The 27205-nt window shown below is 39.8% G+C and overlaps 1 protein-coding gene across 2 annotated transcripts in view; it reads right to left on the bottom strand.

The window, feature by feature from the left end:
* NKAIN2 (sodium/potassium transporting ATPase interacting 2) overlaps nucleotides 1–27205 on the bottom strand; it is a 511787-nt gene that overhangs the window by 4759 nt on the left and 479823 nt on the right. For both annotated transcript variants that reach the window (XM_063151102.1, XM_063151103.1), the window contains exons 5-6: nucleotides 19192–19252; nucleotides 3463–3544 (exon numbers count right to left, since the gene is read on the bottom strand). In XM_063151102.1, the coding sequence (XP_063007172.1) occupies nucleotides 3463–3544; nucleotides 19192–19252 (143 nt within the window). The remainder of the gene's footprint in view (nucleotides 1–3462; nucleotides 3545–19191; nucleotides 19253–27205) is intronic.

Below are 27205 nucleotides of genomic sequence, written 5' to 3'. Positions count from 1 at the left end.
GTTCATTTGGGGTAGTTTTGCATAACTGATGAAACACCACAGAAAGCAACTATGTGTGTTTAAACTGAATTAGAATGTTCTTAAAAGTAGAGCTTGATTGATGAAAATCACAAATAAAAAGTAATAAATCTTTAGATGAAATAGTCCTGATGACAGAATAAAAATGTAAATATGAGAAGCCTGAATAAATTAATAAAATTTGCACATGTAAGTTGGTTCAATATAACCTCCACATTAACAAAATGAAGTCCTAACTTTAGCACACAGGAAGAACTGGTCACAAAACAGTATGTCTTAACAGTTAGCAATTAGTAAACCCAGCATTCCTTCAGAAGAATAGGTAAATAGTGCATGTATAAAGGACTTAAAATTGATTTCAATCACTTACATGAAAAACTGTCTGACTTTCCCAAGAAATAAGTTTCTGTTGATGGACTTCTGTCATTGCAATCCATTAAGTCAATTCCTATCAGCAAGCAGTGGATAATGACTGAGAGCTAACACAAAATTCTGTATGTCTTTAAGATTTGTACTAGTTCTGTGTATGAATCAATCTGGTAAATATATAGGGGCTTCTCTGTTCTGTATTACTGAACTACATGTTGAAATTTGTATTTTGAAAGAATCTGAACAACCATTAGAAGCTGATATTGTTTTGGTGAGCTCTTCAAAGAGGAGGCCACATGCTCTCCTTCCATTTTGCAGCATGCCCGGCACACCACAGCGCAGAGAACAAACTGCTGTTGTGCCTCTGCATATAGTTAGCCATCAGATGATTTAAAGGCACCTGTCTCCTGTTCAATTTCTCTAATAAATCCAGAGCTCCATATGAGATGTGGCCAGTGTGAGTCTGAATAGGACAGGATGCAGTGCTGGCAAAAAGTGATCCCTCTATTTTCTTGATCTTCTGCCGGAATTAGATGGGATGATAATATATCTTCCATATATTATGCTTAATATATCTTCTGTTGCCTATGAATCCAAAGACATTGTGTAGCAACTGATAAAATTATGGAAATAGTTATATGAATACACATATATGGACATACATGGGTATAGTTGTATCCTGGATGGACATGATTATGGCTTGGAAAGCCATGATTATGCCTCTCCTCTCCTCTCCTCTCCTCTCCTCTCCTCTCCTCTCCTCTCCTCTCCTCTCCTCTCCTCTCCTCTCCTCTCCTCTCCTCTCCTCTCCTCTCCTCTCCTCTCCTCTCCTCTCCTCTCCTCTCCTCTCCTCTCCTCTCCTCTCCTCTCCTCTCCTCTCCTCTCCTCTCCTCTCCTCTCCTCTCCTCTCCTCTCCTCTCCTCTCCTCTCCTCTCCTCTCCTCTCCTCTCCTCTCCTCTCCTCTCCTCTCCTCTCGCCTGTTGTGTTTTTCTTTCTTTCCTTGCATACTGTGAAGGTTTACATTGGTGATATCTGGGGAGCAAACTCCGCAGGGAACCAAATCTTTCCTCCCAACAAATAAAGCTTTAAAACACTTGGTATTTTAAAGGCTTCTTGTTATATCAGCATGTTTTGATTTCTAATACATAATATTGCTGTAAATAGTGCTACAAGCAGATCAAACCTTGACTTGATTAACTTGACATTCGAATTTGTCACTCCATTACCTAATGGACTGCCTACATTTACAGAGCAACTGCAATGTGAATACATATGCATGTGTTACTAGTGTGTGTCAGCTGTAAATAAAGAAAGGTATTCCTAAATGCCATAAAAGCTTCTTAAGGACAGATTGTAGCAATCCTAGAGAGCCCTGTCAAACACTATACAGTCAGAGGGAAACATGAAGTGTCTTTATTTGACTGTGGCTGGGACATGGCAATAGTTTTGCGGGTTGATTGAACAAAATGTCCGCTCACATTCTGTTTTCTGTCTCTTGTTAAAGACAGCTAAATCCCCTGTACTCCAGTGAGCATGCAGCATTGGAATAAGAGAAAACACAGTTTACATGGATTAATCATCTATCTCTTCATCTAAGCTACAGGCTGAAAACTATTGCCTTCTTTTTTTTTTTTTTTTCACAGGTCTAGTTTTCTTTCCAGTCAGTATGAAGATGCATAGTAAATGCAATCTGCTGTTCTGGAAGAAACACTGAGAGCATAAAGAGAATGGGATAATAGCTAGAGGGCTCCATATGTTGATGACAAGGTATGGTATACTGAGAAAGAGATAGGATTAGAATTGTTCTAAGTACCTATGTACCTCATATAAAACTATGAAGGAAATAACATTTTCTAAATGTGCAGCACTGTGCCAAAAGTGCAGGTGAAAAATATTTACTTGAGCACAGACAGATGGGAAGCTGAAGCTGAGACGACATTGGAGATATGCACCATTGTAATTTGAGATTATTAAAAAGCTCCTAGCAAAGCTCCTGAAGGGCCCAGTTCCAAACACCAACACAGAACAGATTGTGCAACTGATAAAGGAGTAAATGCGAGATTCCATTCAAAAATACACTAATCCATTAGTAGACTTGCTTCCACTAATCCGAAGAAATGAAATTGCATTCAAAGGTGAGTGGAATTGTGTGTTGGGATGGCTACTGTTTGCTTGAACTTAGTTCTTTTCCACAAAAGAAATGCTCAGATGAGAAACAAAGGAAAAAAACGTAACTGTTGCCCCTTTATGAGTTGTGTGGTGCTGTGCTTTTAGTGTGTAGGGCATTGATAGCAAATAAAAAATATTTCCAAAGGCTGCAGCAGTGAGGTAAGATTTATCTAGGCAGTCAGGACTGTTCTGCATTTCAGTTGATATCAGTACAAGAAATATTTGGAGACGATTGTTCCTGGGCTGGTCTATGGTTGTGCATCAGCTCTAGTGTGAATATACTCCAGCTGTGTGTATGAGCCGAGATTTGTTTGTTCATTTAACTCCCAAACATATCAGATTGCACTCTACCATGGAGTTGTCACTCAATGGTTAGTTAAATACTGTCTTCTATTCAAACTAGTTTTAAAAGCCATATGTTGTTACATTTGTTTCGACTTTTTTAAATGTGGAAACTGGAAATGAGGTGCAGAGGTGCCTTGGTGAACAGATGCTCTGGTAAGACAAATGCTAAATGCATCCACTAAATTAGCAAGTTTCTGGACTTTTGATAAAACTTCATAAAAATCCACTTTTTTTCACAGCCAAGGTTTGTCACATATGATTAGTGTTTTTTCTACACCAAATTGTCGCTGTCTCTGAGTGGAACCTGCCTGAATGAAAATAGGGAAAAATCAGGTGAGAGGTGGATGCTGTTTGAACAACTGTGACACATGATATCCTACCCTAAGAAATCATTCTAATTCAACACAAGAGTAATGTTGGTTCCTAAGTGTAACTTGAATTCAGTCCATCAAAAAAGGCTTCTGACTATTCTTAATTTTTAAGTCATGCCATCTTTCAGTTTAATGATCCTTTAATATCAGGCTGCCACTCTGCTGAATATCCTAGAAGTTAAGTACTTACATATACATGGGCTGAAGCTGTAAATGAGATGTCTTCTGTGGACCTTGATAGCCATAAGAGTCAAATCCACCTATGAAATCAACTGAAAGGGGAGAAATTGCTTTCATTAGCAACATCTTTTCAGAACTGATAGGCACTATCATTCAAGAACTACCCAGTACACAGATTATTTTTGACAGGTCCTCTAATAATCTGTTAATATTAGACCAGATAATTGGGAAGATACAGAGAAACAGTAAAAAGTAAAGAAAGGCAAAGTATCCCTTTTTTTCCCTTTACTTTTAAAATCTATTCAATTTCAAAACCACATAAAAACAGTAAAGCATTTATAACAACCATCTTCCCACCAGAAATAACCACACATCCCTCTTTTTCAAGTAGACCACCTCACTAATACAACACAACATGCTATTTAGACATTACAACTGCTGAAAACCATTTATTTATGGGCATGAATGCATTGCTTCTGACTGTGATTACTGTGGCTGGCTTGCTGTCATACCATGGCTCAGCAGAGGATGTAGAGGAGGGAGTAGATTGATCCAACTCCGTCTCAGAGACAGAAGTTTCTCTGATTCCCTGTTTTGACATTTGGGTTGAAATGCATGAACAGAGAGTTGGAACAATTTATCTGAGCTTCAGAGATGAAACTTCACAGATGTAAGGAAACCTGCATTTCTGTCAAGATACTGAAGGTCTGCAAGAAGGTTGTAGGGTGGGAGTTATTTATTAATTCACACAACTGCCAGCTTCTGATGGCCTTCTCATGTTTGTTTTAAACAATTTCCAGGAAAATTCAATCTCAACTGAGCCCAAGACCCCTATATCTCTGCTAAAACACTTTCTTTGCACAGGTAAAAGGGTGCCATTTGCTTCCTTTGTCCCAGGAGACTCAACTATTGGCTTATAGGGGTTATCTGGGGGCAGTTCTCGTCCCTGAAGTATTGTCTCTTACATCACACATCTGAATTGGACTTTACTTTGATAGAAAAGGGCCAAAGAGTTCAGGTATGGAAGTGCATTTTTCACATGTCTGGTCAATGCTACTGACAGACTGGCTCTGTGTACATTAAAAGAAAAGAGAAAAAAAGAAAAAGAAAAAAAAAGGCTATTTGATAGAAAACAACTTCTTGTAAATCTAAAATGCAGTTACAGTCACAAACAACAAAAAAGTAAATTTACATGGTTTGAAAACTTCCACAGTGGTTGGACTCCTTAACACTTGCATTTATAAAGTTGTTTTAATACTAAGGTACCCCCCAATTTGTGCCACACTTAGTCACACTTATCAATACAGTTTCAGCCATTCCAGACATTTACCAAAATATCAAATTCTTGTACGCCTTCTTTTACCAATCTGCAAGCAAAGAGCTACCAAAACACTGGACTGCCTGGGTACAGTATGTCTCCATTGCAACTGCACACATGTTGAATCTGTCATAAAGTCATTCTTTGCTGGCAAGAATGGCCCCTGCAGAAATAATTTAGCCATTTCTGTGCCCTGTAGCAGCATTATGTGTATTCCTATCCCAGAAAGATGTGTTACTAAATTAATCCCTGACATCTCTAATGAAGGAGGTTCTGTAGCCTCTCTGTGTTGCTTTTCCCTGTGCCTAATTTCCTAATGTCTAATTTAAATGTAATTTCCTGCAAATTAACTACTTATCTATATTTTGGCCTTTTCTCCCTATGGATATGAAGAAAAATGAGCCATTTTTTTCTCTTATAGCTTTTTAAACCTTTAAAAGAAGTATTTCATGCCATCCATTGTTTTCAGGTTTAAGCAAACCTAGTTATTTCAAATTTTTTTCACAGCTCATATTGTGCAAGCCTCTACATTTTGAATCCTGAAGATTCTTCCTCAGTTTACTTATGTTTTTCTTACAATGAGGTGCACAAATCAGGACTAACTGGGACAACTGCCATACAGTTTTCTGTTCATTACCTGAAATAATTCAGTAGGTTTTGGGGTTATGTATGTTTGGTTGGGATTTTTTTTCTTGTTTTTGTTGTTTGTGTTTTGCATCATTTGGGTTTGGTTTCCAATTTCTTTTTTCAACAGCATCACACAAATGCCTAATAATCAGCTCTTTATTTTTTGTTTTGACACTAACTGTAGCTTAGCCTAGTCTATATTTTATTTGAAGATGATTGATTCTTTCCCACAGGAGTTCTTTTGCACTTGTCTGTACTGAATTTCACCTTCTTGATTTCAAGCTATTTCTCAAGATTATTTTGATTTCTAATCCTATATTCACAAGTGCTTGTACCCTTCCCAGTCTAGTTTAATCTTAAAATTTTTACATACGTTCTCTCTTCTATCCTCATTGTTGTTAATAAAAATAATGAAGAGAATTATTTCCCTAGCTGAGGTTCCAGTGGGATCCCATCTGAAATGTCCCATCTGCTTTATAACTACATTTCAAATAGAATTTTAAACAGTTCTGCACTCCACCTATGCTGACTGCATCTGGACAGTACTTTCTTGAACTTCTTACAAAACTTTTTATAATGTCAAAATCTTGCTGAAATAAAGACAAACACTATTTGTTGCATTCCACTTAATCAATGTCTGCAACCATCAAAATACCTTTATCAAAATGTTATCATGTCTTTGGGAACGTACTAAGTTTACAGGCAGAAAATGAAGAATATTGTTTAGTGAAGTGCTAGGCTGGGAGATAAAAAACCCCCTCAATTCAAATACAAAGATTGCAGAAAAAAGAATGGATGTATGTTTTGCTGCAGGTATGGTTTGTTGTTTGCTTGCCCAATTTTCTTCTCTTTTTGTTACTCTTGATTCCTGACAACACAAGTCAGAAAATGCCTGTGTTGGATCAGTGCCTCACCGTTGTCAACTCATGTCACTTTAGGGATATTGTTTATACTCATTTGTCCAGCTTTGCATTTCTTCTTGTACTTTCCTAGAACATTTTATTTCAAGCAACCTGTAAAACATTATTAGTAGGCTGCAGGCATAGACACTCTGATTTGCAGATGTGGGGCAAAAGCTTGTCTTAAGGGCTTTTCTCAGAAAGCTAAACCAATGTGTTGAGAAAAAGATTTCTTTGAGAAAAATGATTTTTTGTGTGAGCATGAGGGAAAGATGCGTGCTGAATACCTCCTTGTGCATGGTGGCTTTGCCCCGCTGTAGAGAGCAGGCACAGAGTGTTAGTAAGCCAGATTGCCAAGTTACAAACAAAGCAAGGTCGTAGAGACATTTCTGTGTTCAGCTCACTCTAGAAGCTGCCTGTGTGTAACCAAACGATGGCAGGGCAGCGAGTCTGACCATGACCTCACTGGAGACATACAATGGCTTCGTGCAGGCAACAACAAGCTTTGCAAGGTAGGTGAAAGGAGGTAATAGAAAGTGAACTCCAGCACAAAAGGGTTTCATCAATTTGTTTGCAGCAAGGTTTCTTCATGGCGGCTGCTTCTCAGCACTGCAAACCCTGTGGTGTCCAGACTGTGCTAAAAGCTCCCTGTGGACTCTGAGATGGTTTCTTAAAGCATGCAGCAGGCTGCCCTTTCTGCAGGCATTTTATCCTGGCTGTGCCTGAAAGGTCACCGAAATGTCATACAACTGATACATTCCTGGCAGCCATAACATCAGATGAATAAAACAGGCTCATTATCTGAATCAGTACAGAGGTGTCCATCCCTAGCTTCATACATCAAACACTTTTTTTGACTACTCTATCGTACATTCATCTTACATGTCACTGATATCACAAGAGGCTCATGTTGTGTTTCACTTTAGTAAAAGCACACATGAACTTACAAACATAATACAACCTTTGCTTTTGTGGTGGTTTGACCCTGGATGAACACCAGTTGTCCACCAACGCCACTCTGTTGATTCCCTTCTCAGATGAATAGGAGAGAGAAAATGTAACAAAAGGTTCATGGGTCCAGATAGAGACAGGGAGAGATCACTCAGCAATTACCATCACAGGCCAGATAACCTTGAATTATTACCAAAGAAGAGCAATATAATGAGAAATAAAGCCAAATATTAAACTTTCTTCCCAGGTTTAACTCCTGATTCTCTGCCTTCTCCACCCCAGTGACATCGGGGAGTGAGGAATGGGGGTTGTGGTCAGTTCATCACAAGTCTCTCTGCTGCTCCTTCCTCCTCAGGGGGACATCTCCTTATATGCTTCCTCTGCTCCAATGTGGGGTCCCTCCTATGGGAGAGAGTCCTCCAAAAACTTCTCCAATGTGAATTCCTCCCACAGGCTGTAATTCTTCATGAACTGCTCCAATAGGTCCCTTCCTTGGGATGCAGTTCTTCAGGAACAGTCTGCTCCAGCAGGTGCCCCCTCAGGGTCACAAGTCCTGCCAGCAACCCTGCTCTGGTGTGGGCTCCTCTCTCCATGGGGCCACAGATCCTTACAGGAGCCTGATCCAGCACGGGCTCCCCACAGGTCACAGCCTCCTTTGGGCACCCACCTGCTCTGCCCTGGGGTCCTGCATGGGCTGGGGTGGATCTCTGCTCCCCCATGGCCCTCCCTGGGCTGCAGGGACACAGCTCCTCACCACGGTCTGCACCAGGGGCTGCAGGGGGATCTCTGTTCAGTGCCTGGAGCAGCTCCTCATCCTCCTTCATTGGTCTTGGGGTCTGCAGGGTTGTTGCTCTCACTCCATTCCACTCTTCAACTGGAGTTATTATGCAAATTTTTTTCCCTTTTTCAATCTGTTATCCCACAGGCACTACCCCTGTCACTGACATGCCAGCAGTGGGTCCATCTTGGAGCTGTGTGACACTGGCTCTATCAGAAGCCACAGGAGAAACTTCTAGTAGCTCTTCACAGAACACACCCCTGTGGCCCCCTCAAAACCTGGCCATGCAAACCCATCTTTGACATATTGTGTGCTGAAATTTTTATTTTCCTTGCTGCACTTGAACAGGATAATAGCAGTACTACTTATCTGAAATATGCGTTATAAAAAATTCAGATTATTTTCTTCTTTTGCTTGTGTTAAGGGTCTTGTCAGACATATGACTGTTACAAGTGTAACACAGGATATATGGCTCAAAGTAGGGACATACTTTCTATCAATAATTACCCACAGGAATGTGAAATTTCAACCTTTGCTCACAGTCAGAGTCCCCACTGTTTCTGCTGTACTTCAGGACAGGATGAGAGGCATAAATGGGTTTCTCATTTTCCATTTCTGGAAGTCTACAGTATATAGAAGGACCACTAAAATGCGATGCAGAAAAAAAAATAAACCAGTGCGTGGCCTGTGTGGTATAGCAGAGAGACAACACGTGGTGTTCATATCCTACATCTGACCTGTGAGATCTTAAATTTATCTGCAACCTCTCAGAGCCGAAGACTTGGCTCCCTGGACTAAGGTTTTCCAAGTGCTGCAATTGAGCTTCACTGCCACAGCAAGGCACATCACTGCAGGTGTAGCTGGAAGGAAGGAGAGATGGCAAACAAACTACATCTAAAAACATTACTGAGAGCAGTGCTGATGCAGAAGTATGTGAGGCAAGAGAGAGCTATGCATAAATAGCGGTAGCTAAAAACTGGCCAAATTGAGAAAAAAAATAAATGGAGGGAAGGAAAATTAAGTTTCATTTTAATACCTTGGAAATTACATATGGGGCAAAAATATTAAAAAACATATGGGGACACCTTTGCTCTTGCAGTTTTGCCAGTATCCTGCTACCCAGCTCTCTGTTTGGTGAAGACACTTCCAAACAATTCAGTGCTGCTGCCTTTTTATGCTGTGAGCATGGTCTGGTGGCTCTTCCACAAAATAGCACACAGGAGGAGATTTGCTTGAATGTGATCTCCATAAAGTTTGTTTACAGTGGTAATCAAACATTATTGGTCTTTGTGCTGAGTACACAGTGATTTAGGCTCTCAAACCACAGTAGAGCCAAACACCAGGGAAACATGGGGAAGGAGACATCTGCCAGCACATGAGGCTGTGCCCTTTCTGCTGTCACAGGAGGATTCAGAAATGGCATAAGGACTTGGACATGAGGTCCAGTTCCTGTGGTGCAATGAGCAGCATTTCTGCCAAGCAGTCAGTAATGAAGGGCCTGTGAGTGCTCTCAGCTCAGCCATTTGCAAGGTGAATATAAAACCTCAGATTTTGAAACTGTAACCTCATGGCATTTGTGAGCTCTACAATGGCCACTGGAGCTGCAAAGGGAAGCCCTTACACAAATTTTGATGGATTTTCTCAGCTCAGATTTTGCTCCACTGCCACTATTTTCATGCTGTTTACTTGTATGATAATCAAAGTTATTCAGTAATTTTTTGCTTCACAGGGTCTTGTCCTCCAATTTTTTCTCCTTTTATCGTGCTTCTTGTTGGTGTAAGGCACCATCTTCTTCTGTCTCTGTTTCTGCTGATCCCCTGGCTGAATCTTTTATCAGCTCTTCTGAGATAAGATGTAGGAGTGGGGAGGTACTCAGGTTTGTGAAGTCTAATAAATATGATCTGGTGTTTCTGCCCTCACAGAAATACAGGCAGAGATCTCTGTCTATAATTAGGGAGCAACAGGCATGGTGATATTGTTTGCAGGTGACTCCAGCTCATGGTTGTACCCAGCAGAAAATACCAAGATGAATGGTCCTGTGGGTCCAGAAATTAGACAAGTCACAATTTGTCTCAGATTTGCAGGTGGAGAAGGCGTCTGGTCAGTGGCTGATTCTTGAACCATGACATGAGGAAGACCATGCTCTGGAGCAAGGCCTCTGCAAGGCGTGGCTGGCCTACAGTGGGCACCATGTTGAGAGGATGGGAACCAAGGTGCTTGCTGAGTAGAAAGGAGCCGGGATGAAAGTAGTCAGGACTAACCAAGCAAGACTGGGAGGCATGAGCCCAAGGTGGCTGAAGGCAGAAACTGGGACCAGGGATAAGGCAGGCAGGAATAAGGACCAAAGGGCAGGTGGAAACATCTGGAGCATAGCTGCAGCAATGAGAAGTACTGGACTGAAATGGCCAGCACTCCCTTTTATCCCTAGCAAAGACAGCAAGCCACCTGTCAACATGTACACCTGGAAATAGGGTTGCTGCCTGACCTCTGCAAGGCTTTGCAAGGATTGTCTCTAAACTTGCAGTGGGGCTTGTCTGATGCTTACTAAAGAAAGAAAGAAAGAGTAAAAGACCTGCACTCAGCTAAAAGAACAAGAGAACAATAATAAGCAAAGAGAACAATAACAGTCTGAACAATATATTATTTTTCTAAACTGGATAGACCTGAGCATTGCTGGATAATGGCCATTTGCGTTCAAATTTTCATCCCTAAGTGCTGAGCAAAAAAATATAGCCCTGCAATATAGATTTTGACTGACAAACCATTCTAAGAATTAAATGTGTGGTAGACTGAATTATTGTAGAAGTTATCAAATGAGTCATTAGGAAAAATTGTTCTTAGCCAGATCACTGCTCGGGGTGAGCAATAAAGAGAAGAAAAGAAGGAAAAAGAAAATGCCCGGGGCAGTGGCCTCCAAGTGTGACTGCCACACTAATAAATTAGAAAAAGGGTCATTAGTAGGTGCAACAAAGGGGAGAATTAAGGCCCAAATCTATGAAAGTTAACAATCCAATGCTAATGAAGACCTATCTAGATATTTGAAAGGAAAAGCAATAAGGAAAACTTTAACAGGAGTCATGCTGATAAAAATAATTTAGTACAAAGCTATGTTCATGGCATGTAGGAAACTGCAAGGAGCTCACACTGACTGTCTCAGCAGGAAGGACACTGACGCTCTGGGCAGGTGTCCTTCGTAGGGCCACTGGAAATAATTAATCAGTGGGCCCACTCACAGCAGCTCATCACCATTCCTCTCCAAGACTGCTACCTGACAGCCTGGAGTGAGCTTGGATAGCCAGGACCTGCCGTTCGCCCACTAATCTTGGCTGAAACCCTAAGAAGGCAGCCAGCGGCCCTCAAAGGGTGGGACACCAGAGTGGGGAAGGGGGCCAGCAGCCCCACATGGCCACTTGCAGGCTGCTCCTCTTCAGAATCCAAAAACTGTCTCTCTTCCACCTCAGGGGATGAAGGCGGAGATGCTCCCCATTGGAGAGTCTCCTTTTAAAGACAGCCCTCCATGTTCAGTGCAAAGTAGCAGGAAAGTACTGATGTTGAAATGAAGTCTTTCACCAGCACCAGAACAAAACATGCCTGAAAGTATTTTGCAAGCAATTTTCAGCTTGTGGAGAGCTTCAGATTTTGCTAATTTTTTCCTGATTTTGAATATGACCTTTTTTTTTTTGCAATGTCAAAACATTTCTATGTCCAGGAAGACCACACCCCATTCAGCTGCATCAACAACCTGAGCATTGCTTCAAATGATCTGTAGCCTTTATTATCAGAACCATCACTAGTTACTACCTATTTTTTGCCACTGGCTTGACACAACTGCCTGGGACACTGTTTCATGGTCTGAATGCCTTTGTGCTCCTCTCCTGAAATAAACAATTTATGACGAGTAATATTTTCCCAATGGTTTGGTATGAAATGTATCTTTCTTCAAAAAAACAGATGTTATCAGTTCATTCACTATTGACATGGGCAGATATTTTCTGCAATGTCATTCTTGAATAGGTAAAAATTGTGTGATCTATAGTTAAAAAAAAATTGTAAGGTAAGTATATTTCCCTGGCTGTTACAATACAATGATCTTATTAAGCAGTATTGCATTGTGATCAGCTGCTGGAATGGAAATGTTACTTCCTTCAAGCTTTAAGTTATGTTATTTAGACATTTTTAAACTGGGGGTTGACAATCCCCACAGGAGGTGGTGATGGATGCAGGGGGAGTGGCAGGGAAGACAGGAGAGGGAGAAAAGAAATCATCAGAGATGAAGCCAGCAATGCCACCATTTTCCCTTGTGTGATTTTATTTATATATTTGTCTCATGCCACAACCCCGTCTCCTAGGGATTCCTTGAACATCAACTTCATTAGTTACGAAGGCAGCAATCCATAACCAATTTTCTTTTCATGTCAAGCTTGTTCATGTATAAACCCAGCCCTTTTGTTAGAAACATTTGCAATTAATCCCACAAACAAAGAAAATGCAAATCATACAGTCTACCCTAAGCAACCCTTCTGACTCAAGGCCCTGACCACCATCTATTATACACTAAAATGAATTGAAATTCCCACTTTGAGTCTAACCTAATTTTCTAGTGATAATAGGCATGGATTCCCAGAAGCATTCTATGCATCTAGATAGTAACATCCTAATTTCCCTTCCTGGTAAATGTTTTAAATAAGACTTTAGCACCAAAGGAAATTAACCTTTAAATTAATTGTAATTATAAAATGCCATCACTGATTTTGTCTTCAGACTAATTACTTGCCATTATTTAAACAAACTGCACCTCCTCAGAGCTTTTAAGTTTGTTTCTCTCTGCAGTGCTGTGCCAAATGATCGCAGAGCAGGCTGTGTAATGTCTGCCAAGCCCTGTGACACCTCGGACTGCTCAGCTCCATTTGCATCTCAAATGCAGCCGGTTTCACTTGTCATATCTTCCTGCCATAAACTTGTTCCCCTGTGCTTCAGCCTGCGCTCTGCAGCTCAGACGTTTTCAGCCTGTGCCTCGGAAGCAGCGAGCACACGCACCTTAGGGGACAAAGATTGCCTGTGCTCTGTGCCGAGGAGAATGAGATGATCAACACCAGCCTTCTGCTTCGTGAGGGGCCCCCTCCCAGACAGGACATGACTGGAAATAACAACACAGGAACCAGCTATTGATATGTGCAAAAGATTGATGTTGTACAGGCGTGTCAGGGAATTTCCTAAATGTTCCTGGCTCTCCAAGGCAGCTGTCCTTAGGATGACAAACATGAAGTAGCACCTTGGGATTTCAAAGGCTTCTCTCCCTCCACACTTCTATCAGCTTCCTGACAGTCAAAGGCATCCCATTTTCCTCCCTCTGGTTTACTTAGATCATGTTACAGTCACCACGCTAAATGAAACAAGTAAATGGAAAAAGCTTCCAATTGAGCTGCAGGCTGTTAATTGAAGAGCACAGCTGAGCAAAAACAAGCTGAAGCTTCAAAATTGTAGTGTATTCCTTGCATTCCCATTCACAATGACCTGTTCAGCAGTTTGGAGAACAACTGTGTTTTAAATATAGGCTTTTATTTGTTCCTATTATTATTTGTTGCTGCGCTGTCTCTGCAGGCTGTCTCAACCAAGCAAGTCAGAGCAGTGATTCCCCGTGCCATGAGAGAGGTGTCTACCACAGATAGGGCAGGTTGCTCTTTGGGGTTGCATCCCTGCCTCCACTGACTGTGCTGGAAATCTTGATTGTTCATTTAAGCTGCAGGCCTACTTAATGTGGCTGTAGGAGTGTGAGATGGATGCCAACTGTGCCAGCATGGAAAAGGTGAAGATGGAATCTTTGGTGTTTTCCAGAGAAAACACCAGACTCAGGACACACTACACAAATGGTAGGTGCAAAACAAAGGAAGTGTATAGCTGAGGTATGAGATCTCCTTTGGTCAGGAGGCTGTTCTATAAAATCTTTCTTGTTTCATACATAGTTGGAACTTTCAAGAAGAAAAGACCACTATGGGAAACTGAATACAGCTAGACCTCTTGTGGCTAAGGAAATCCATGAACAGCAAATTACTGTCAAGAAATTCTGTGAACCACAAACTTGGGATGGGAAACAAAGAAGCAGAATTAATACTCAAATGTTTGCTACCAGTTTCTCTTTCTCTTTGTTTTAGAGATTTTTTTTAAGCAGAAATGGAGCTGAGGTATTATTTCTCTGTAATGTCTCACTAAGCAGATTGTGACAAGCATTTGGCACAGAAAAAAAGCGATACCTGAGCATATTCTGCACTTCAATAGTGCCTTTCATCCCAGACACTCAAAGTTACGAAGCAGCACGCCTGTGAGTTTGTCCCTGCAATTATTTCCCATTTTAAATATGGGAAACAGAAGTATGGAGAGGTTAAACAACCTGCCCAAATGTGGAAGGTTGCCTATAACAGAGATAAAGAAAATGTTTTTCTGTCTATCCCATGTGCATGCCAAAATTTCACATCTCTCACATATAATGAATTTAATACTGTCTTTTAAAAGAAAATCTTTGTCATCAGTTTTTGTGCTTCCCAGGTCAGAGTGAATCTCAGAGTGGAATATTGTTTGGCACCAAGTTGATTGTCACATAATGTTTTATTGTTTATCAAAAGATATTTCCTATCTAGGGTATTGCTATCTTGCTGAACATTTTCAGTAATTCAAATGCGGTCTTTAATCAGAATTTTTATTGGAGGGGAAGGAGTGAAAGAATTTTAAAGGGTTATGTAGAGCTTCACTGCTGTGCCAAGACATCCCCAATAGCAGGGTTCCAGGGAATATGCAGCAAAAATCTTCTACACAAAGTTGCAATTTCTTTTGCTTTGCAATTTAACTGGAAACAATGCCAGGAGAAAAGAAGAAAGTGTATGTGCAGGTTGGATCCCTGCTAGCATCAAGTGGTGCAAAGGTTGTACCTCATGGTACACAAGGGAACATTCAGAGGGGCCGTATTTGTTCTCTGATTGCCTTGCCATTGCTTAATAGTAGGTAAACGCTATTTCTGCTCCCTCTCTGGGTCAGCAAGAGAGCCTTCTAGGTTAGGATTTTACACTGAGACACAGACTAAATTAGAGATTTTCTCTTAGCTGAGGTTCATTCCTAGCCAAAGCTGTTCCTCTAGTAACAAGCAAATCTCCTTACTCTCAACAGAACCTGTGAGTGCAGAATTCTCATTTCAGTAACCTAGGTTTCTTTCTTAATTGCTAGAGACAAAAAGCCCTGGGAGGATGCTGCTTGACTGCTTATATTCCAGTGTTCCCCACAAAATGTCTATACAGTTAATGAAGTTTTCAGAAATATGTTGAATTTTCTTTTAGCAAGGCAGTAGCAGCTTATAGCAGGGAGCCAAACTGCTAGCGAGCAAATGCACATTAAAGGAACATTTGGATGTTATTAAAAATAATGTGCAGCCTTTGAAAAATGCAGGCCTAACATGATTTTGGGAGAAAAACTAGGAGCTCCAACAAGTTCACAGTCATTGAATGCCTCCAAGTAATGGCTGTTGCTGACATTTTCATGTTTTATTTTTAATTGCTACAGCTAATAATGCTAATGAGCTAAGAATGGCAATGGCTTAGGCATTCCAATGGCAGTGGTGAAGAGGAGTTATTGTATTTGCTGGGACCCCCATGGCAGGAAGGAATGATGAATCTGACTCCATTTCCTCAGAAGGCTAATTTATTATTTTACAATACTATATTATATTAAAGAATATTAAACTATACTAAAGAATACAGAAAGAATATTTACAGAATGCTAAAAAGATAATAATGAAAACTTGCGACTCTCTCCAGAGTCCCAACACAGCTTGGCACTGATTGGCCAATGAGTGAAAACACTCACACCAGAAACCAATGAAACCATCACCTGTGGGTAAACAATCTCCAAATACATTCCACATGAGCAAAACAGAGGAGAAGCAAATGAGATGATCATTGTTTCCATTTTTCTCTGGGGCTTCTCAGCTTCCCAGGAGAAAAATCCTGGGCGAAGGGATTTTTCAGAAAATGTGAATGTGACAGAAGAGAGTGTGGAGCTGGCAGCAATGTTGCTGGGGACCTGCACTCCCTTGTCTTTTCCAGAAGAAGGCCAGAGGCACTCCAGCCTTCAGAGTTCCTCCTTCTTATGCATCCAAAGGGAAAATGTTTGGGAGTGGTAAACCTCCACTGAGAGAAGCAGCCATGGAAAAGCTGCTCTTGTCTGCCCCTTGGGAAGACATGGGTGCTGCAGTTGGACTCTGGTGCGCACCAGAGCACTTCTGGGGTCATATCAGGAGACAAAGCAACTTCCTCTTTAATCCTTGGTGCAGAATTAATCCAAATCAGATTGTTCTCATGAAAGGTAGCACAGGCTTGAGCTTTGATTTAGGGGCCATGCGGCTGGATTTATTTGGTGTGTGAGTAATTAAAACCTCTAGGCTTGCTGATTCAGTCCTAGTTATGACCATGATTTTATCACTGTATTTTTCCATTCTTAATCCTTTAGTGAGGTTAGAGCAGGTTAATCTTAGTGAAATGTTTGCTTAATTCTACCCTACTTCATTTTTTCTCTTAATAAAATCTGCATAAGGAATGGGGAAATAGTAATTCTTTCAGCTTGTTCCAATTACTTTGAGAGCAAAGCTAATTCAGCTGAAGCAGCTTAAGAGCAACTTGACTGTGTTTTTACAGTTGAGGCTCTGTGCCAACAGGAGATGAGACACTTTCCATACTCCAGAGCAGTGTCAATATCTTCATCTGGTTAAAATCTGGAACATGCCTGGGTTTGGCTCTTGGACATTGCATGGCTTTTTCTCCAGTCTTATGCCTTGCTGCTCAGTTCTGCCAAGTTCAGTGTTTCTGCCTCTTTTGCTTCTCTTTTGGACTGCTGTTGTTCCCATGGCCCATTAGCAAAGCAGAAAAAATGGAATTGAATGTATGGGTGCTCACTTTGTCCATCGTGAAAAGCAAAAGGCTTTTTCTGTTGGTTCTGTCTCATCAGAAAGGACTCGTGGCTAAATGAGAGTTTGGTATGACCCAACACGTTTATCCTTACAAATACTAAATGACATGACATCCATAAGGGATACACTTCTCAGAAGAGCACGATAGATGCATGTGTTGCCAAAAGGGATGGAAAAAGCATCAAAATGTATCTAAGAAAACAAAATAATTTTAAATAAACCTGATCAGGGAGTATTTGTATAGACTGCAGGCTCTGGCTGTCAGTGGATGTCTGAGCAGAGAGAGAACTAGAATCATTCTTACTTGCTACTTCATGAGGCCTCTCCATAGAAACTGAAGCTGTCTTAATTTTATGATACCTTGAGGGGCCAGATCCAATCTGAGGATTATTACACTGTTGGCACAACTCAGTCACAGACGTTCCCTTTCCCCTTTTGGCCAGCCAAGCTTCCAAACCTCAGCAGAGGCGAAGCTGCAGCACCTGAGCTTGTGCTGGCGTCATTGCACTGGGTGGGGATTCACCCTGGCGCCTCAGAGAGGTGCTGGCAGATGGGTGAGGTGCTCTTTGACTGGATGAGGAGACGTGGCTGGGGTGTACAAAGTAATAATGAAATCTAAATGACAAAAGTAATGACACAATAGTCAAGGTGATGGCAGGAAAATGTTCAAAGAAGCATGACAATCTGTGGCTGCTGAACAACAGGGAGCTCTTGGTGCAGAGAGAAGAAAACAACACCATATTGGCTGTGGCATTCCTGCCAGGAATGCTGCTTTATGAACCATGGGAGAGATCTCCCAAATGTGCTCTGACTTCTGCGCTTGATTGGTGAGCCAAGTCTCAAGTCCCTTTCTTGCTTTTTACTTATTTCATAGTGCCCCAAAGCATTACAGAATAGTGAAAAAAATATTTAAGCCCTTAGAGGAGAGGGCAGAACAGTATTGAATGGGATTCCATTTTTGGGGGACAAGGAATAACTCTTCTTCTACTCTGTGGATACTGAATGCACTTAATGGGAAAGCAGGAGAAAATACATTTGACAGGGTACTTCTCTAAACAGAAAATTCAATTTGTGACATGGCCCTGCTCCACACAGCTTCCCAACCCCTTTGTACTCTTTATACCTTCCTTGCTTCCACAGAAACACAAAGACAACTGAAATGAGCATAGTCGAAACGACCTCCAGAGTGTGGCGGTTTGATTTCAGCATTAAATCTCCCCTTGATGGTTCACAGTGACACTGTATTGCCAATAGATTACAGGGTTGTAGCTATTTTCCACACAGGAGAACACACAAAGGAACCCCCGCCAGCCCTAGCAGTGCTCTCAATCAAATAAAAACCCTTTAGCTTCCTGTTGCAGAGCTCTCCCTAGGATTCATGTATATTTTATCAAAGTTACATGCAGTTCTGATACTTGTTTCTAAAGTGCTTTAGTATGAATCCCAAGATGTAGTGAAATGCTGCAGTGGACCTTTTTAAAAAAATCTGGGTTAGAGTAGAGAAAAAAATGAAATGGGTTGACTCTACAGAATGCAATAAGAGCAAATTTTGCTCAACAGGATTCTATTGATATAAATAAGCAGAAGAAACACAAATCTACATCTATATGAAATCATTTCACTTCATGTAAGTGCACCCTGGGAGGAGTAGGAACAAAGAGGAACAAAGAGGAGCTCTACTGTTTAACCTCTCATAAATTAAAGTCCTGCAATGATCTAAAGCAATTTTTTGCCAGAATTGCTTTTAGAGGACAACATAAATGCCAACACAAAAGAGCTATAACTTCAGTTGCAAACAATTACTCTGAAAATAGTTAATAAAAGCCTGGTGCAAGGAAAAAAAACAACTTCTATTTACTAATTGAGATTTCTTTCTTTCTTTAAAAAAAAAAAAAAACAAAACCCAAAACCAACCAACCAAACAAAAAAAAAACCAAAAACCCGCTTGTTTTATGTCTTAAGCTAAGTAATGAGATAAAGAGTTGCAATGATCTTTTCAGGAGAGAGGTGTATGTAAATTTAAATCAGTATTTCATTTCTCTTTTGTCTCAGAATTTCTGGATTTTAGACCAAGAAGGATGGACAGAAAACATGAACTGGCTACAGTATAATAAGGCATTTAGGTTGAAGTCAGCAAGAGCCAGCATAGTGGAGATGTGATTAAAAAAAAGGAAAAAAAGAATTCATTTTGTATGTAATAAAGCTTTAGTACTTACAGCTGTCCTCTTCTTCAGTAATACACTTCACAACATAACAGGCATAGATGAACCCTGCCAGCTGAAACAAAATGTAATAGTGTTAGATATAAGACTGATACCATAGAGAAACAAGAGATGGCTTTAGAAAAGTGACTATAGATATAGAAACAACAAAATTCAACAGACTTCCTTTGAGGAGGTAAAGATAATTCTCCACAACAGTTTAATAATTTTAATTAGAAATAGGGGAATTCTGCATCTTTCTTGAAAAACACATCCTTCAATGAAACTTCCAAAAATTGATCAAAATTTTTCCAATACCTAGTTAACATCTTTTAAATCATTGAAAAAAAATACAAAAATGGATGAGTATTTGGATGGATGAGCTTTTAGCTACTGAAAATGTAAATATTTCTGTCAAAATCAGATTTTCTACCCAACAAAACCTGGCCCTCTAGCAGAATTTTTTTTAAAATTAGAACTGTGCCAACTAAATCGAGGACAAATTCAGTGCACTTGTAAACCAGCTTTATAATGATATTTTATCAGTTGAAATTAGGGCTGTGAATTAATAGAACTTGTTCCCATATCTGCAATAGTCTCCAAGCCTCATAACAAGTCACTTTGGGTAGTCCTGAATGTGTTTACATCACCATCTCACATTCACATAGCAGCTGGCAAATTTGTATCTTGTTCCTTTCAATCCTCTCTGCAGAGCATGCCCAGAATTGAATTGTAAACAGGAGCAATGGGATTTAAAGAAAATGAGAATCTGGAGTAGTTATTGAAGTACCACCTGAAAAAAAACGATAATAAAAAAAGGAATAAATGGCCAATATCATACATGCAACAGGCCAAGTGTCATGTGAGTCAGCTGCTGGTCCTTCCAGCAAGTTGTGTTGGTGCTAAGTTAGACCAGAAATAAAAGAACAAATACTGGAGCAGCAACACGTGTCACATGTTGCCTGCTTTAACCAACTTCCTTTCATGTACGTCTGAAGAGTTTTCTCTACTCCATTATAAGAAATTTTTCATCCTTTAGCTCATCACTGAAGTTTGCATGGTAGGATGTCTAAAGAATTCCAGTTATTTGATCTCCGTGTGGTGAAAAGTGAGCCGTGCTGCCAAAATGTGTCATTCTGCACAGGACTCCTCACTGAGGTATTTTCATGAGCTGCAAAACCATCTGTACACTTTGGGAATTTGCTCTTTATATGTATAATAAAGATGCCTAGAGGCTTCAGGCAGGACTGAGCTCTCTGTGAATGGTGCAAAGCCCATAATCTCCAGCTGAGGGAGATGATGATCTTGACTTCAGTTTGAGTAATCAGTGGTTGGACAGTAGAAGTGAAATTTGAGAGACCGTGTATTATGAATGCTGGTTAGTCAAAATGGATTTTTTTTTGTTAATCCAAGGCATTTGTACAGTCACTGAAATATTGTGGGTTCTTAGAGCCCTTAATATTACCCATATATAAATTAAATGCAAAAAAATCCATTATATTTTGTAGTGCCTTCATATCTGAGGCAATGACTATGCCTAGTTTTTTCCAGCTCTAACACAGATATTCCTGGAATTTCTGTCAGTTTTCTATGCAGAAAGCTACCTATACCTACAAATGCTACCCTCTAATATCTGTATGGGTAGGAGATGGCAAAAGGGGAAAAAAAAAGGTCAGCCTGAAGGTTTTCCTAAAAAATCAAGACTGGATTTGGAGATCACACTGAAGGCAGCATATGTGTTGTCTGCTCATAGTTTAAATTCCTGTTGGAAGCCCAGAAGCTGCATTACAACGGAACTAAACCATTAATTTTGTCATTTATTATAAATCTGCCTTACAGTGCTGCTGGGAAGATTTTACACCTGGGAAGGATGAAATATTCACTGCTGGACACAAAGAACACACTGTTCCAAGAAGTGGCATTCAGCTAATATCAGCATTTCATCTCTCCTTTATTGTATCCCTCTTCCCTTTTGTTTCTTGGCTTCAAGACAGAGAGCTAATTTGCTCCACTGACTTATGCCCTGCATAACCCCATTGACTTCAATGACGTTACTTGAGGTTTAATTCAGCAACGAATTAGGCCCAGAAAGGTTGTTCATAAATGATTCCATTCTTGGATGTGAACCTTGGCTTAATAGTTTCTCTGTTCTCTTTTTACAGACCATCAGATCCAAGATAGCTGAATAGTTGCATCTCCAGCAGGCTCCTAAGGTAATCCTTTTCTTGCACTACAGTTCAATACTTTACTGTCTTGTCAATCACCACAGGTTCATATGTTATTAACCAAACTTATCTTACAAAGGACAGCAAACAAACTGTATCACAAATGGTGTTTACAACTGATCTTTTAATTGCATTCAGTTACATTGCTTAAATCTCTAGGGAACTCCTTTGATATATAAGCAAATCCTGCAGCATTTCATCAGATGAGCTTGTTGATTAAAAGAATGCCTTAAAGCTCAAATTGTTCTGATCTAAGTATGAATGTCAGGGTTTTTTCCCAGGAGATAATCAGAGTTCATAAAAGAAACCTCCCCTTCTCCCACATTTATCCAACCCTTTGCTTGGTAAACATAATTATTTTGTTCTTACTTGAATCCCACATTAGTTTTTCCTTACGTCTCTTTTTTTTAACCAAGTAATTTATCAGTTCTCATACAGTGACAGTCATTCAAGTTTACCTTCTAATTGCATCAGCAGCAGTGGGCACACACTGTGAGCTGAGGCTGAGAACCAAAAGTGGCAATTTTCACTTTGATGATACTCAATGACCTGAGCCCATGGTAGCTGCAGAGATCCCCAAGACAGGGATCAGGAGCATGTTTCCTTCCCTGTGGATTAGGACTTCTATAAGAAGGGTACAGCTCATCCAGCTCATCTATGCAGATAGCAGAGATTTCTTGGCGACTTTGGTCAACTAAAATTTTTAATGAATTCCCACATGGGTTGATAGGTCTTCCAAAATTTGCTACCTTTGTTATAGTGCAAGACTTTAACCTTTTCTCTCCACCAAAAGCACACCACAATATACCTTTGTATCACAAAAAATACCCCAAAACTCCCACAAATCCAAACAAAACAGTGAATAACTCCTCATCCTGGAGAAGAATATGAGACAAGAAACCCAAACCAAAGCAAATGATAGAAGTTAGTCACATCACTTATATTCCTTGGAAGTCCTCAAATACAGCAGTGCTCAGCGCAATATGAGAATTACACAGAGCAGAGTCTTCCTGATTCAGTAGCTCCAAAAGATTTTTGTGATACATGAGAAGGAAGGAAATGAGTCCTCAGAGATAAAGAGGAGAAGGAGACTGACTGTCTCAGAAAATCAGTTTAAAACTGGGAAAGTTAGCTTGAAAAATCTGATTGCTTTGCATCTCTACCTATTTTTTTTAATTAACTGAATTTTGTTTTTTTTTTTATAAACCATGCAGTGATAAAAAGAAATAGGTCCAACGAGCAGAAGATCATTTCTGGATCCCAGACCCATCAAGCTTAGGTGTCTACATCTGTCCCACTCACATTTTAATGCTGTCGTATGGGCCTCTAGAGGAGAAGTGCCATTAGCAACATTCCTGCTCATTTATACACAGAGTGATTAGTGAATGCATGTTTTTATGAACCTCATTTTCTGCACCTTGAAAAAATCTGCTCTTTGCAACTTTCCCTGATATGTCCATATGAGAGCATAAATGAATACTGCTCTTTCTAAAAGTGACACATTATCCATGCCTGCACCAGCTCCCTGGGTATATTTTGACGGCATCTGATGACCTTAATTTCAGAAAGAATTATCTCAAACACTTAATAATTTTGTGTGGGGCGGTTAATTTTTGGGGGGTTTGTTTGTTTGTTTGTTTGTTTGTTTTTTAATATATAAGCATGTTGATAAAACCATTTTCCTTCTGTCAAGAAAAAAAAAAAAAAAAAAAGAAGACAAGCAAAGCCTAAAATAAATCACCAATAAAACAGCATTACTGAAGCTTTGGTAAGAAGATTAACTACAAAATGAAGTTACTGCATTTTATTGCCTTATCATAGCTGTATAAGGAAAACAAAAAAAGCAGAATATTCCTACCTAAGTCAATGATGTCCCATTGCACCTCTAAAGACTCTTGGCAGAGCCTGAGTCACTGTGAGTGTACTTCCAGACTTGCTCAAAATGTCAAGTGCAGTGATCAAACTCAATCAGGATCAGTATTGATTAAAATCCTGTCTTGCTATTTTTTCTCACTTCTTTCATGGAGATGAATGTTTTTATGCACTGCAAAGAGCACCAGATTTGGAAAAAAGGCTATCATATAAAAACCCATAATTTCTGACCAAGGTTCCCACACTTCCCTCTTTTAAAGCAATATCTATATAGGTAATTACTACAAGTTATGTTTATTAAGCTGGGAAATTGAAACAAAAGAGTGATGGCAAGGAGGAAACAAAAACTAAAAGGAGATCTAATTGGGATAGGGTGGTGAGGAGCAGGCTTGAGATGCGGATAAATGAGTTAAGGGTTGTGGAAATAACACATAGTCTTAGTTTTATTGAATGAATATGTTTTTATTCTATAACCATACTTGGTCTAGTGAAATGGACCTTAGATTTAAACCCCACAAACCTATTGTGTTTTTCTATCAAAAAATGTTTCAGTATGTCTGAAACAGCTAAGGCTTGTGCATTTACTTTTCATTATTAAATTTTTGCAGGTGTCCATAAACACTCTGCTTTTAAGACCTAAGCAGTATATGGGCTAGTTCAAGCAATGATACAGCAGAAATGCATGGATGTAACTCTGGCCTTGGGAATGCTATATTGCAAAGCTGGGATGTTACATGCCCAGCCATGTGCAAATTAATCATATTTCTTAAGTTTGCACTGGTCTGCACACATAAAACCTTTGCAGTGATGTGCATTTAAGGGGAAATGTTTCTTTAAAATGGATTTTTGGAGTCCGGAGATATATTGCTATATATATATATACATATATATATACACACACACACATTATGAGCAACTGAAGAACTGGAGAATTACTGTCTAGAAAGCTTCCAGTGTATTGATTCTCAGAAGAATCATACTCATTATTTAGCAGGAAAAGTGAGGCAGAGACCTTTCTCTCAATATCTGTAGATTTAAGTCAGTGTCATGGGGGTTCTAAAGCTGCCCCCTGCAAAAACCCTTTCAAGCTTGATTTCACTGCCTTCAGCAGTGCTGCATCAGTGAGTGAACATCATTGCTGGAGTTTAATACAAAACTCAAGCTGTGTTCCATGGAAACTACTCTGTTGAGGTATGCTTTTATTTGTGCTTACATTTAACATTATGAGAACCCTGTCATTCCTCCAAGTTTAAATCTCTTTCATCATAAAAGGAGAGAACAGGCAAACTATTGGTATAAGGACAGATTCCTGATGGGGAACGTAGACTGTGTGGCCTTGCTGTCATTCTTTTACAGAATTAACTATGTGCTGTCCAGAAGGAAGATTTCATTACTATGGTCAAGTAGCTTTATTCTGTACAACAAAATAATTACTTAAAAGAGCTAATGTCAGACTGACATATCCACAATAATATCTAGTGGGCACTTACGAAATTTAAAAGCAAGCCAAAATGATAATTTCTTAGCCTATGTAGTCATCAAATTATTTTTCTTTCCTCTCTTGAGCTGAAAACTCAGCTCCAAAGGTTTTTGTTTTTTTCTTTTTAGCAGATACAGTGAAACCATGAATCATAAATTCAGATAAGTCTAGGCACATTGGAAAAGACAAGTGTGATAAAAATTGCATTTATTTCAACTAGTGCATAATAACCTTTTGTTTTTTTTATATTAGCTGTCTAGAAATTGCTTAACATAAAATCTTCCTTTATTTCTCAGTGGACTCTTCAGTTTTCTGGAGATTTCCTTTTGTATAAGCATTTGAAGATCCCTGTGGAGACCTGCTAGAAAGCTTCTGTTTGAAATGCTGCTGGGTGCTTGAGAGCAGTTGTATCTTGTTCAGGATTCCCTGAGCATCTTTCCTGGCAAGCTGCTGCACCTGATGAATTGAAGAGACTACAGGGGCACTGAAACCACAGCACTGTGGCTTGTCACAAAAGAGCAGTGCAAACCTTTAACACCAGTAGAAAGCAAGAGATACTTACCTGTTTTGTAGCTGTATTACAGACATTTGGCTTGACCCAAATTTCCAGAAAGTTTAAACTTTAGCAAGAGTTTTCTGAAATTTTGACCTAGAACTTTCTACAAGTCTTCACTCTTCCTAGGGATTTCAGAGTGATTTATGCTTTTGATAACCACATGATATTTGGCGCTTTTCCATGATTTCAGCTCACAGCTAAAGAGTACCTTGTCATTTTTTTCCTGCCTCAGACTTGAAAGGTAACCTCAAATACAAGGGCTACCAGCTCACACAAGGTAGACATGGGGATCACTTAATGCTGACCTCTGTGTTAGCTGAACTGTGGAGCATCTTGTAGATCCAGGCTCAACACTGAACTTCACATTGCTGCTCCCACAGGTGAAACGGCCCAGCCAGGATTCTCTGTACCCCCTCAAGAAGCTGAGGCAGGCACATCTCATTGGTGGGCTAACCTGTGCAGATCCCCAGGGGACAGCTTGGAGCAAGGATGGGGCTGAGAGGCCAGGAACAAATTCCCCACCTGCATTCAGCAGGCACTAGGTGCAGCTCAAATGTGCATTGCTCAGTGCAGGATAAAGCATTAGTGATGCCAAAAATAAGTTAAACCTGGAGCAATTTTAATTTTACATTTTCTGATTTTTTGAATTGTTTCCGCTTTACATTTTTTGACTTTATTAAGGTCACAGGAGATTTTTCGTTACATATTTTTGTTAATTCCATCCAATCCAAGTGTATGGGAAGTCCTGAAGATGGAAAAGTCTATTGCTCTGTTTCCTCTTATGCTGTAGCTCTGTAGCCCAACTTGTCATTCTGAGAACAGAACAGAACAGAACAAACATTTTGATTGTACAAGGGTCAAGTGTGTGTGGTACCTGCTTTTCAGGTTAAATAAAATTATTTAGCCATTAGAGCTGTGTAGATTGCACAAAAAGTCCCATTTTTTTAAACAAAACTGCCTCTTTCCTCTTGACAACAACAAAAAAAAAACCCAACAAAGAATGAATTAAACAAACTAAAAAACAAAGTTAAAGGTTTTAAAATAGGCATCACCCCATTTTTTCTGTAAATAGTAAGAATGGTTTATTAAAGCAAAAGTGTATATGTGTCTTTATGTGGGCTTTGTTCTGAAGGTTTTATAGCAAGATAACTTCTATGAAAAAAAACTTTGGACCTTTGCTTCCTCTTGTCTTCTGGGAAAGATTTGGAATGGTTTAATCATCTGGCTTTGGTATCTTACTGCCTTTGGCAGCAGTAGCTTTTCTTATCATTATGTGTAACTGTGTGTCACCTTTTTCAGACAGCCATAGGATTAGGATAAGAAAAATTGGTTCTTTATGCTGCAGATCTAACAAAGCCACAGACTCCTTGCAGCCCACTAAATGAATGTCTAGCATTTTAAATTGAACTCTGTTAGAAGAGACAGTTGATTATCAATGCTGCTCACTCTTTTGAGGAGCTGTAGGAAAAAAAATAAAAATTGTGCAGATTGTATAAGGGAAAATATTTTGAAGGTACAAGAGAGCTTTGAATTTCTGATAAACAAACACATATGAGAGTTTCTGTTCAGTGAAAATTCATCCCTCCATGTTGAGGCACCCATATGGCAAATAAACTTCAATGCTTTGAGTGTGAACACCAGGCCCTTGGATCCAGGAAACAGAAACATTCAGAAGACAGTGAGTAAAAGATGAGAGGGAGAATAATATGTTGTGTCTGCCAGTTTCTCAGGACTGTGGCCAACAATGAACACTGTATAGAGTAAAAGTTCAGAAAGAAAGCACAGGTAATTTTCTCTTCTCCAACATCACATGTTAGATTAAATTAGATCATTGCTGTCACACAAATGACAAGAGCCAGAACGTTTCATCAGAGGTAAGAGACTTTTCAGTAACAG

This window comes from Melospiza melodia, chromosome 3, assembly GCF_035770615.1.
Source record: "Melospiza melodia melodia isolate bMelMel2 chromosome 3, bMelMel2.pri, whole genome shotgun sequence".
NCBI classification, from domain to species: domain Eukaryota; kingdom Metazoa; phylum Chordata; class Aves; order Passeriformes; family Passerellidae; genus Melospiza; species Melospiza melodia.
The sequence above is the reverse complement of the archived record's forward strand: the minus strand, read 5'-3'. Positions and strand labels throughout refer to the sequence as shown.